At 45.9% G+C, this 12,725-nt stretch overlaps 2 protein-coding genes across 5 annotated transcripts; both read right to left on the reverse strand.

The window, feature by feature from the left end:
• Positions 1–1,390: 1,390 nt before the first annotated feature.
• On the reverse strand, positions 1,391–6,448 carry LOC108933921 (GTPase KRas-like). Of its 4 annotated transcripts, none has more exons than XM_018751343.2 (5): positions 6,162–6,448; positions 4,289–4,406; positions 3,681–3,859; positions 3,429–3,588; positions 1,391–2,827 (listed from the first exon to the last, which is right to left on the reverse strand). In XM_018751343.2, the coding sequence occupies exons 2-5, from the start codon at positions 4,397–4,399 to the stop codon at positions 2,714–2,716; spliced, it is 564 nt and encodes a 187-aa protein (XP_018606859.1). In that variant the 5' UTR covers positions 4,400–4,406; positions 6,162–6,448; the 3' UTR covers positions 1,391–2,713. The 4 variants fall into 4 exon arrangements, with proteins under 4 accessions (XP_018606859.1, XP_018606858.1, XP_018606857.1 ...); XM_018751342.2 differs by lacking the exon at positions 6,162–6,448 and adding an exon at positions 5,949–6,038; XM_018751341.2 differs by lacking the exon at positions 6,162–6,448 and adding an exon at positions 5,900–6,038.
• Positions 6,449–8,623: 2,175 nt separating this feature from the next.
• Positions 8,624–12,060, reverse strand: LOC114909782 (lamin tail domain-containing protein 1-like). Its single transcript, XM_029249578.1, has 6 exons — positions 11,882–12,060; positions 10,486–10,605; positions 9,962–10,182; positions 9,059–9,228; positions 8,882–8,937; positions 8,624–8,746 (listed from the first exon to the last, which is right to left on the reverse strand). The coding sequence occupies exons 1-6, from the start codon at positions 11,882–11,884 to the stop codon at positions 8,624–8,626; spliced, it is 693 nt and encodes a 230-aa protein (XP_029105411.1). The 5' UTR covers positions 11,885–12,060.
• Between the last annotated feature and the right edge of the window lie 665 nt (positions 12,061–12,725).

The raw sequence follows: 12,725 nt of genomic DNA on the forward strand, positions 1-12,725 counted from the left end.
CGCCCTGTCGAAGCCAATGAAGAGCATTTGATGCCACAGCGTCGGGGGCCTACACTGGAAATCAAGACTGGGGTGTGGAAGCCTGTCACAGGTGCTCAATTCTCCCTGGAAACAATAGCCGAGTCAGGCAGAACTCATTCCGGTGAGCTGTGTGCAACTTAATTGTAAGAAGACTGAATTATTTCTGTCTTTGGAGAGCACAGTGGAGAAGGCGAGGCAGGAGGTTTGCTCCTGTGTTTAACCTCCTACGCTACGCTGATTAAAATGCCCCGCCATGGATTACAGTTGCTACCACATCAGCCTTCCTCTGCACCACTGGATCTTGCAGCTGCTGTGATAAACAGATTCATCACATAAGCTGCTATCACCTTTGTAAACGGATGTCAGGAGGAAACTACGTATGGATTTCTCAGGCAAAGCTCTCAGGAAGAAGCTAAACAAAGGCAAATATATTGGTAGGAATTCTGACACAGCAAATGAATGTCATTGGAAATGGAGCCCAACTTAATCTCAGCTTTACAGCTCGCAGCCAGAAAGCATTTTACTGGTTCCAGTTAAACTGTTATGCACCAAGTGGCTGAAAAATGAAAGCTTCAGCTGAAGGAAATTACTTTCTCAAAACATAGAGGGAGCACTGGGGGCTGGGAGTAACGACCATTCCTTTTTATTATTTTTCACTGGTTCCACACCCACTGAGTACAGTCAACTTTTGCCTGGCACAGACATGTACATGGTCAACGTTCTCTGCTCCAGAGCTCAAACCTGGGACTACCACACATTGAGGGCAGAAGTACTACATCAGAAGTATTCTACTCAAACATGACCTCTCCTGGACAATCAAGGAATAACCAGCAAAAACTAAGCTCAGGTGCAATTACTTGTTTCATAAGACAGTAAGGACGGGGATGAGCGGTGCAGGCTGCTCTTCCAATGAAAAGACAACTTTTCACTTCTTTGATAAGGATAAAATTAAAAGAAAGTAATGAATTCCTTACTAGATTTTTTTATTATACATTAAATAGCAGTGGTGAAATTTATGACAAAATATAGTAATTTCATCCCACCATACAGCACAACCCCTTCAAACACCATACAAGAACTTGTTAAATAGTGGTCAGTTTCCAGACATGAAGCGGACCCTTCCACAGTCCACACTCAAAGAAAGAAAAAGGTTGAACCTGGATCACAGCACCATTCATTGAAAATAAAGCACAATCTTACGCACCTTCACAATTGTTACCATACAACCATGACAAAACATTTTACATAAAAATTATATATCAGTAATTTAGCCCGAGCTTGGCACCCAAAAAAGAAATCTGGGGGGGTGTAATTGCAAACCTTTTTGCTTCACATGCTTTTTAGAGCATTTATCACAAAATTTTTCTGGTCTTAATACACATACATTGCATATTTTATAAAAAGCAGAAAAGATGCAAAAAAGTTCAAAAGAAGGAATGACAAAGTGTGTATGCTATTTTGAGAGAACTGTAGTTTGGTTTCAGTCAATACTATTATAGCCTGCCGTTACAGACAAGGTGTTGAAAAAGTGACTGCTTCCAGTATGTTAGAGCGCATCCTTAAACCAGAAGTCTGCTTTCCCCCAGCACTAACAGTGTTTTGGAGCTGCTTCTTACATCCAACATTAAAACTGCAATCCCAGCCAATATTCGTAAGAAGTGACTGCAAATGATGAACCACTGAATTCTCACTGTATCACAAGTTCGTGATTACAGAGAAGCTTCCTCCTGCAGGGATAGGACCGCTTCCACAACTAATTCTGAAGCAGGATACTCAGCGTAACAACGTCACATCAGATTGTGCGATTCATCCACTGAGGAGTGAGGCTTGTCTTCAGAGAGAAGAGGAAAGAAGGGTTTTTCTTAAAAAATGCAGAAGTCCCATCTGTTACAAGAGGGCTGGAGAGTTCTAGAGATTAACACACAGCATTTCAAAAAGTCTCATCTGACAAGAAGCAAGACAAGATCTGGTGTAACAAAGGTTACCGTTCAGATCTTCCATCACTTAAAGTTTACAAAAATGCCCAATGAAATTTGAACTATATCCGAGACAACAACAAAAAAATTTACACTGATCTGGATGGCTGGGTGTACCGTTTGTATGTTTTCCTCACAGTTTCAGCACCTTCTCTAAGATGCTAAGACACTATTGGTATTATGCTGTACAGTTAAAAATTCTTTGGCAACTTGTATTACTATGGGGATGGATTACACTATAAAAATTTCAACCAGAAAATGAGAACTTAACCTTTCATTTAACTGAAAAACAGTTAGCCAGTTAAATTTAAAAAAAAAAAAAAAAAAAAAAAAAAAAAGGTTATGTATCCTGTCCAGAGCTGTGCATCTACAGACTAGGTTGCCTGTATGTGAATAAACTCAGCTGGCTGTTCCACTTGCATTTTGTACACTTCCATGTTTAAGGTCCTTGAAGCAGCCAGAGCACAGCCTTAGGGGACTGGTAAGCACAGGCCAGGCAAGGTTATTGAGGATCATGTCAGCACAGCTGTCTTAGCACAACACAGCACTCACTGGATCAGTAAGCAGGGAAGACAGCTCAAGGGTTTCATTTACACCAACATCAGAGTGGACAGGGTTAATAATTTAGTGTGAATTACAAAAATGTAACACTCTTGACAGAGAGTATTTAGGATGCCATTTGCTGGTTTGCTTGTGCTACAGGGAACAACAACCCTTCACATGACCATACACTTGTTCTTTGACTTCTTTTTCTTCTTCCCCTCTTTGCTCATCTTCTCCTTGTGTTTGCGAATTTCCCTCACTAAAGTGTAGAAGGCGTCATCCACACCCTGGAAGACGAGATAGAACATACACTTACAGATGCATCCCCAGCCTCGCCACCGCGGTTAAATTAAGAAATCTGTAGTTACATTTTCATGTGCGTCTCTCGTGCGCTTTTCCCTACAAAGCAAGATAAGACTGAACGCACAAAGGTGTATTCAACAGAAGACAAAGAGCTTTATATGCATATTCAAATATAAAAGCAGAACTTCATCTGATAGCTAGTTATATGTCAGTAAAATGGTGTTATCTATAGCAACATTTAAATAGCATACACATGCACAGTAGTAACAGAATGTATTGGACTAATGTTCTGTCAGGTGATTGTTAAAGAACTGATCAAGAAAGATGGTGTTTCGGGCCCTTCAGGAATGCTGGAAAGGATTCAGCAGTTCTGAGGGAGAAAATGAGCTGATTCTAACACAGTGAAACTGACTTGAAACTAAGAACCAGTAGACTTGTGGTTTTGGACCCCTTGTGAACAAGGTACCAAAACAGAGGAGCATAGTGCTCTTTCTGGGGCATAAGCATCATCTAGATACCGACAACCCAAGGAAAAAAAATGAGGCAATTCAAGAACAAGTCCGCTTCAGCTACCGCTGCACTTACCTGTCTTGTCTTAGCAGATGTCTCTATGAAGGGAATGCCATAGCTCCTGGCCAGATCCTGAGCTTGCTTTGTGTCCACTGTTCGGGATGGCAGGTCACACTTGTTTCCCACCAGCACCATTGGGACATCCTCAGAGTCTTTCACACGCTTGATCTGTTCTCTGGTGTAACAGAAGGGGACAGCAGTCAACCACAGACCTACCTACATTATCACCTTTACCAATCAGCTGTGAATGTTCCTATCGCTCATTACCTGTAGTTGTGAATGTCCTCGAACGACTTGCTATTGTTGATGGCAAAGACACATAGGAAGCCCTCTCCTGTTCTCATATACTGGTCTCGCATGGCGCTATACTCTTCCTGCCCTGCCGTGTCCAGAATGTCCAGCAGACATGTCTCCCCGTCGATCACCACCTGCTTACGATAGGAGTCCTATGAGGAAAAAGAAGAGGGAGCATGAGAAAGAACCCATAGTGACGCCAAACACCTTTCTGAGATAGCCTACAGCCTCTCAGGACCCAGGCTATAGCTGGATACTGCATCTCATCACTGAACGGAAGCTCTACCACCCGCAGGTACGAGAACACTAAGGGTTGTCTTGAATCCAAGTATAAAACACGTATTAAGCCAAAGAAAACATTATTATGGCAACAACGCAGTCTCAAACATTAAAGGTACATAATCGTACACAAGAAGCCACTAATTCATAACCACAGCTGGGTGTTCAATCCTCAGCAAGTCAAACCTGCTCTTACTAATTTTTTCTTCCAAAAGTACTTCTGGCTGGAAGCTGAGACATGTACCTCATTGCGCAACGCACGGGGGACATGAAGAATGACCGAAGCGCGAAGTAGACATTACCTCAATGGTGGGATCGTACTCGTCCACAAAGTGGTTCTGAATCAGCTGTATTGTCAGCGCACTCTTCCCGACGCCTCCCGCCCCCACCACCACCAGCTTGTACTCCGTCATGGCTCACCTGCAGGGGGTTTATAGAGTCAGCGCGTGCGGACGGCGTGCGTGACACAGACCTCAGGCCGACTGCTCGGAGCACATCGCCGCAAGACCTGCGATGGACTAACCAGTCCAGCCTGTCGGTTCACCTGCATACAATACCTGCGGTCTTGCTGGAGCAGGGCTGTAGAGCCATGGGCTGAAATTCCAGGAAAGAATGTGAACGTATCGCCTCTGTGCCCAACTGTGACACAGGCCACTGTAAAAATGACACACCTCAAAAAACACCCAGGACTTTGAAAAATGTGGCCTCCACACATTCCCATGAACAAGTTTTTATTTTCATAAAGTTTCAATTTTCTTCAAATTCCTACAATTTACCCTTTTCCTTCAGCAAAGATGGGGGTCAGGGTGGGGACCCCTCCGGTCCATTCGGATTGAAAGGCACACCAACAACTAGTCAGCAGGAAAGGCAAATGGTACAGCACCCTCCCAGGCCTGGGTGTCACTTTGGTTATAACATTCACATTTATTTGCACAGCTGATGCTTTTCGGGTTTTCTCCAAAACAACTTGCAATGTTTAGCTACCTACTATTTGTACCCATTTTTATACAGCTGGGTATACACCCGAACAGTCAATAACACAATGGTCCATTCTTTTTTCTGGGCCAATGAATGTGAAAACTGATTCACTCTCTGCACGCAGCAGGGTGGCCAGCAGACACACCGCTTATCAACAATTATCGCTTTACTTTACAATTTGCTTCAAATGAGCGCCATACAACGATGGGCAAAACGCGCTGCGTCGCGCGCCCGCAGGAACCGCTCAACCACAACGACGTCCGCGAGAGCGCATTCCGCACGTCAGCCTCGCGCTCTTTTGTCATCTTTTCGCCCGTAATTTGCGCGCACGGAAGTCCGAAGGGAGACGCGCGCTGGCAGAAGAGAGTAAGAGAACGGTGATAGCGATAAGAGGCTTGCAGGAGCATTCCTCGAGACGTCTGGGCGCATTCAGTCCGCTGAGAGAGACCGCAATGTCATTAATGGCGACACACTTCAAACAGAGGAGGGGAACCCAACAGCGAACGTCCAGAAAGAGCCACATGATGATGGGCGTGTGGGCACTGCAGCAGGCCGGCAGACACACTGACTGTGTTAACCGCCGATCGGCTCCTACACGGTTTCATTTCATCCTCGGAGCAAAACTACACCGCGGTGGAGCAATAAAGCGCTAAAATCATGTGTGTTACTTACTGGGTGGGTTTAACAGCTTTTTTTGTGTCGTGTGTGTGTGTGTGTGTGAGTGAGAGAGAGCACGACACGAGTCACCCGGGGCCCGGGCCGGCTCGCACCTCGCCTCGGTAGGGTCGCGGAGCGAGCACTTCTCGGGCTCTTGACTTCATTATAATTATTAGGATTAGTATTTAACTATGACTGAGGAGGAAATGCAGCGAAATGTGTGAAGTGTTGCTGGCTACCGTGCGCCGGGACGCGGCGGAAAGGAGCGCGCGTGTTACCTCGGAGAGTCGGCGCTCCGCCGCCCTCTTCGCTCTTCCCGACACCCACCGTTACTGGGACCTTCCTGGGCGCGATTCCGGCATCGTGGCGGATACTTCGTTCACGAGCGACGATGCGGACACGAGCAATGTTGTAAACGGCGAGAAGCGGACCTTCCCACGGCCACGCCGGCAAACGATTACTTGCACACAGGCGAGTGCGCGTCCTCGCCGGGCGGATATCGAGTGTTGGGAGAGTTCATTCGCCGAGTTCATCACTTACCCAGAAAGCCGAAAGAGGGAAGCCGCTGGCTTCCTAGTTTCCCCTCCTTCCCTTCCCTTTCCGTCCCGTTCCTTTCCTTGTCGCCACTACAGTATTATTATTCCACCATTGTAGTTTTTTTTTTGTTTTGTTTTGTTTTTGTTTTTAAAGTAGAGATTATGGTGAAGTGGCCGGGAGGAGCGTTTGGGTTCCCTGACGGGGCAGAGGGAGAAGAACAGCCCCAGATCACTTACAATAAGCCACTTCACCCGAGTAGGGGCCGTTAAGAAAACGACACGAAACCCCCCCGCTTTGATCACAGCGAGTGTTTACTGGAAGGTCAGACAGTCCGCATGCAGGCTATGCGTTCAAAATAATATGTTGTGGTCCTAATGCGGAGAACAAAACAATCGAACGAACGAAATGAAATCCAGATTCAATGGAGTTCACACGCTTGGTTTAGAGCTACCGTTTGCACTTCGCCTACTTATGATAGCAACTGAAGGAGAAAACAAAGGTGTTTTAATGTAGACTTTGCGTCATTCACAAGGAGACGCTACTACGTGTCAGTGCAATATGCGCACTGTTTCACTGCAGACAACAATCGCGCACTAAGCTCGGTGCAGCCTTTAAATAGGCTCTATAAATACACCCGGAAGGACCTAGAAACTTCGTCACTGCCTGTGCAAAATGTGATTGGTCAGCGTCCTGCCCGTCGCAACCCTACGCAAAACCGGGCACGCGACTGCGAGGGAGACAGCGCTCCCACGCGTTAGTGTTACGCGGTACACCTGTAGTAGCATTCTTAAAATAACTTAAGTCCTAAAAGCATTTTTATTAACATTAGTCACGATTTAGTCTGGCTTTGGTATTGTTTACGTGGACCACTGGTTCATTTGGGTTTTTCGCCAAAAGGGTCTTACAATGCAGATACAATTTAAGTTCATAATTCAATAATAGATGAGATCTTCAAACTTACTATGCAAACCATTCCCTCGGTTGTTAAACAGTTCATGTCAACTCTCGGTGAGCCCATTGCTATAGATTGCCTCCTTGAGCTGGAGGAGAGTGCGTCTTGTCATTGTGACTGACTCCATTCATGTGCTTGCTGGTCATCTTTTTTGCTTTTAATCAAGCTTTTCTGAGCATTATGGTCTTTTTGACAGAGTCAGGTCTTCTCATGATGAGTTCAAAGTGTGAATTTTAACATCAGTGCCTTCATCTGTGCTTCCAGTGTGATTTCTGGCTGGATTTGATCAAAGATCCATCTGGTTGCTCTCCTGGCCTTCCAGGATATTCTAAGAAGTCTTCTCCAGCAGCACAGTGTGTTTGTCCTATGCCACTTTTTCAATGTCCAGCTATCATATCCTTGTTGCCTTACTGAAAATGACTGCCATTGCCTGAACAATTCTAATCCTTGTTCTACTGAAAACATGAGCACATTTGAGGACCCTTTCTAGATATTCCACTGAAGCTTTAAGTGCTAGTTTTCTGTGCATCTCTCGAATGTTCAGCCCCTTGCTGCTGTTGTTCCCAAGGGCCAAAGTTGTCAGGTACGTCTGTGTCTTCACCATTGAAGCTAATGTTCATTGTGGAGGAAGTTGTCATGATTTCAGTTTTATTCAGATTTATTTGCAGCCCCACATGGCACTGCAACTCCACTGTTGCTATGAATCTAATTGGCAGTAAAAACATTTTTAGAAATGCAAGAGTTGCTTAAACAACTGTGGCTGTGTGCATCATGTGATTGCTCTGCAACAGAAGTGTCCCATCTTTATGGATCACTGTAACACACAATAACTGATTAAAATGGATGGGTACACACACAATATCCACAACCGCTTGTCCCAAGCAGGGTCGCAGTGAACCAGAGCCTAACCCAGCAACACAGGGCGCAAAGCTAGAGGGGACACACCCCAGAGAGGATGCCAGTCCACTGCAAGGCACCCCAGAGTAAAGAACTTGAACCCCAGACCCACCACACAGCGGGCCCCAGCCAAACCTGCTGTGCCACTGCATGGGTAGAATAGTGAAAGCTATAACCAAAAATACTGAATATATTTGCTGATATTCGTCTATAAAGTTGAATTTCCTGCATCATTAATAAGTTGTTAAAACAATGCAACTGTCTTCTAAAACTACATGTACTGTAGTTAGAAAACTTTTAGCATATTAGATACACACACACTTTCAGAACCGCTCGTCCCATAGGGGGTCACGGGGAACCGGAGCCTAACCCAGCAACACAGGGCGTAAGGCTGGAGGGGGAGGGGACGCCAGTCCGCGGCAAGGCACCCCAAGCGGGACTCGAACCCCAGACCCACCGGAGAGCAGGACTGCGGTCCAACCCACTGCGCCACTGCGCCACTCATATTAGATACAAATATAAACTATCTTTAGTTCTGCAATGGAATAAGTAAACTTTCCCAGAGTAGCTTAATTTCTCTTCCTCAGGGTAACAGTGTCTCCCAGCAAATGTGGTCCTAGGTATTGGGAAGCTTGCTGAAGCAGATCTTGCTGGTGTAACAGTTAGCATCACAGTAGCGCTGGAGAGGGGAAGTTAAAGGAGAGACAGGGCCCACAAACATCACTCCTCCTAGACAGGGCTGGTGAAAAAGGAGCAGAAACATTTTGTTAGGCAGATTCACTAGACTTACAGTAACTTGCCCAGCTGCAGAAAGCCCTTACATTAGAAAGCCTGCAAAAGAAATGGAATGGAAATGACTGACGGCACCCCCTACCCCTGCTGAGCGAGTCGGCCTTCTTCTGGAACTGGCAGTTTTTCCATGCTGATCTCCTGCATGTCCACAAAAAAATACAAACAAACAAACAAGCAAACAAACATGAGTTAGACTAACGCTGGAGACCAGCTGGAGGTGTCTGGGCAATGAGATACAGATAAAATGGACAACCCTCACCAATGATGATCTTTGCTGGGGCAGGGTTAGACTGGCACAGCAATGGCCAGTTATTCCTATTTGGCAGGCCCCTGAAGTCCACTTTGCCTGGCTGAATGTGTGCAGGGTGTGTTAAGCAGCAGGGGTCCTGGGTCCAGGGGCTGCAGGACATCCGGGTAGTCTGCATCTTCCTGTGGGAAATTGGACATAGAGCTGGACTGATGAGCAGCTTCTGCCTGGATATCTGCATCACTGCTAGTTTATTATTATTATTATTATTATTATTATTATTATTATTATTATTATTAGTTTAGCTGATACTGTCCTCCAAAGCGAGGGGGCGTGGTGGGGCAGTGGGTTGGCCTGGGGCCTGCTCTCCAGTGGGTCTGGGGTTCAAGTCCTGCTTGGGGTGCCTCGTGACAGACTGGCATCCTGTCCTGGGTGTGTCCCCTCCCCCTCCAGCCTTACGCCCCGTGTTGTCGGGTTAGGCTCCGGCTCCCCGCAACCCCGAATGGGACAGGCGGTTTAGAAAATGTGTGTGTTCTCCAAAGCGACTTGTGTTTGTATACTAAGCCACTTGCAATTATTTTCTAATTTCACCTCAGGACTTTTTCATTTGAATAATTTAAATTAAGTACTTTGCTCAAGTGTACTACAGCACGAGTGGAGATATGAACCCAGGACATATCGACTGCAAAGCAGCAAGTTTAACTCGCATGCTACCTGTACCATGCTAACTGTACCAGTGCTTCCAGAGTCAGCCAACATAAAAACATAAATAAGACAATTACACCATGTCATCAGCATTGCAAGCTGTGAAAATGTCCAAAATAAGTCACAACCACTTACCCCACAGGCAAAACACAAGTATCCACCCTGAATGACTGTGCTGCCATAATTGAGGGTCTTGCAGTCCAACCTTACCTTTTTAGCAGTAAAAAGGGCCTCTTGTCCTTTCTGTCTGAATAGGTCACTCCCCCTGGAGGAGTGTAAAATGGGTATTGACGTGCTTCCTTGCCCATCTTCTGGTCTCTGGACAGCAGAGATGACTGGCACCTTGTCTGAACACTCCCATGATGATGTGGTCTTTTCCAGGCTTGCCATGACTCAGTGGTGCAGAGTGCTGGGGTGTACCATGCTACGACCTGAGTGGATCACAAAGACGGTGAGCAGCTGTGAGTCTGCCGGATGAAGGTGTGAAGAGGGTCTTCTGCTTTGGTCTATGGGGAGCTACATTTAAGTTGAGGAGCCGAACACAAAGACTTAGGAAGTGTAAGAAACTTTCAGAATTGTGGCTTCAAAACTACAGTAAAGCCTAGTATCATTTTCTCCTGTTACCTGTACTAAGAGTAATACAGTATTGTTTACTGAATGGACAGACCTAGTCCTGTTGACTGAATTATTGGCCATCTCCTTCAGGAAGTTGAAGAAGGTGATATCATTATTACCTGTCCGTCCTCCTGACATAGTATGGTGGTGACCCATGGCTCTGCTCCAAGGTGGTCCATTCCTCTCCAGAGGAATTGCGCTGGAGGAATATGAGGTCTTTGTGAAGCCTCTGCCCACACCTTTGAATGAAGACGGCAATCCTTACTGCTGCATCATCAGTGAACTTCAGATGATATGTACCAAATTATTTTTTTGCTACATAATACAGTTAACCCTCACAAGACTGAGGACACGGCAGTGGAAAAATGCATTGCCCTTTTGTGCATTTTGAGTTGTGATCATACATTTGCATTTTGCTTGATAAGATGTTATTAATAAGGAACTTTATTTGCCAAGAGCATAGCCCTCCATAACCCTGTACCTGCATACACCTACTGTAGATTTCAACACAGATAGACTTTCAGCCCTTGCAGAACTTCTGAGTTGTGAAGACCGTCAATATATCCCTTTTAGGTTTATGAAAAAGTGTTTATAAACAATTCCCATATTTTTAATGATCACCACATTCATGCCGTCTGAAACCACTTGTCCCGAGCGGGGACATGGCAAACCGGGGCCTAATCCAGCACCACAGGGCGCAAGGCCAAGGGGGGAGGGGACACACCCCGGACATGACCCCAGTCCGTCGCTTGGCACCCCAAGCAGGACTCGAATCCCAGACCCACCAGAGAGTGGGACCCAGCCAAGCCCGCTGCACCCCCCTCTCACCACATTCACACACACACACACACACACATCTTCAGAACCGCTTGTCCCTTACAGGGTCACGGGGAACCGGAGCCTACCCGGCAACACAGGGCGTAAGGCCAGAGGGGGAAGGGGACACACCCAGGACGGAACGCCAGTCCACCACAAGGCACCCCAAGCGGGACTTGAACCCCAGACCCACGGGAGAGCAGGACTGCGGTCCAACCCACTGCGCCACCGCACCCCCTCTCACCACATTCACTAGTTTTCAAAATGTTGTATTTATTAGTGCAATAAGATAACACATGACAGACCTGTTTAAATGGAAGAAGATACGTCAGAAAGGAAAGCTATATTTCATAAAGCTGCTTTCCTACATCAACACACAGCACATGCAAACTTTCAACTAGCACACTAGTGACTTGCACTAAGGATGGTGGTGAAGAAAATGTGACAGGTGGTAGCATAGTAGTTAGAGTTACTGTCTTTGGATCCAAAGGTTGTAGGTTTGATCGCCAGCTTAGGCTGTAGTACCCTTGAGCAATGTACTTACCCTAAAATTGCTCCAGTGAAATTACCCAGCTGTATAAATGGGTAATTGTAACTTTAACATTGTAAGAGAAAAGTGTCAGGTAAATGAATAAATGTAAAACATCTAGAAGACAAGAGTCTACACTGGAGAAGTTAGTTACAGAGGGAGTGGCTCACCATAAGAGAAGCATGAGGTGGGATGAGGGCCCTGTGAGGGAAGTGGAAGACTGCAGTGGGGTGCCCTTCTATGTTCTGCTGAAGACGGAAGTCTCCGACATCCTGCTCTTCCCTTGAGGAATTGTGTAGCCTCACGAACAAGCCCTGTGGATGCAGCTCTGCAATGCTCACAGGTCCAATAGCACTGCAGCAAAGTGGTCCATGTTAGGTAACAAAATGACATTTCAGTGATCGATGTAGTTTAGATGTGCTACCTCCAGTATTTTAGATAGCAGAACTACAGTATTGTCAGCCAGCAGGATTATATCACACTGAACTATGTTAGCAGCAGTACAGCACTGTGAACTATCCATTTACGCCATGAATTTTCAGAAACCTCATCATCCTTATGGAGCAACAGGCCAAATAGGGCAGAGCAGACTTGGCTTTCTGCAACAGTTGTCTCCAACTCCTGAAACTTCTCCAGGCATTCCCAAGCCAACTGACCAATATGATCTTTCCAGCATATACTGATTCTGCTCTGGGTCCTCTTTTCCTTGGGGTTTGCGCAGCATACATCTTGAAACGGATGCTTTAACCATAAGTATCTCCATTCAGTCTGAAGGAGTAGCAGCTCAACTCCAAGGGCCTCTGTAACTGCCAAGCTCTTTCCTTTGTTTCCAGGTGTGAATTTTCACTGATTACACCTACATTGTATTCCATATGGTCACTATCCAAAATCTGTTACTATAAGTGATGATGGAGATGTAGACCAAGACTAAAAACTCAAGCTTTCCCCATGAACTGAGCTTCTGTACCACTGTACCACCATCGTCCTATACAGCATTCTCAGTACTGCAGCTGC

This window comes from Scleropages formosus, unplaced genomic scaffold (genome assembly GCF_900964775.1).
Source record: "Scleropages formosus unplaced genomic scaffold, fSclFor1.1, whole genome shotgun sequence".
Classification (NCBI taxonomy): Eukaryota; Metazoa; Chordata; class Actinopteri; order Osteoglossiformes; family Osteoglossidae; genus Scleropages; species Scleropages formosus.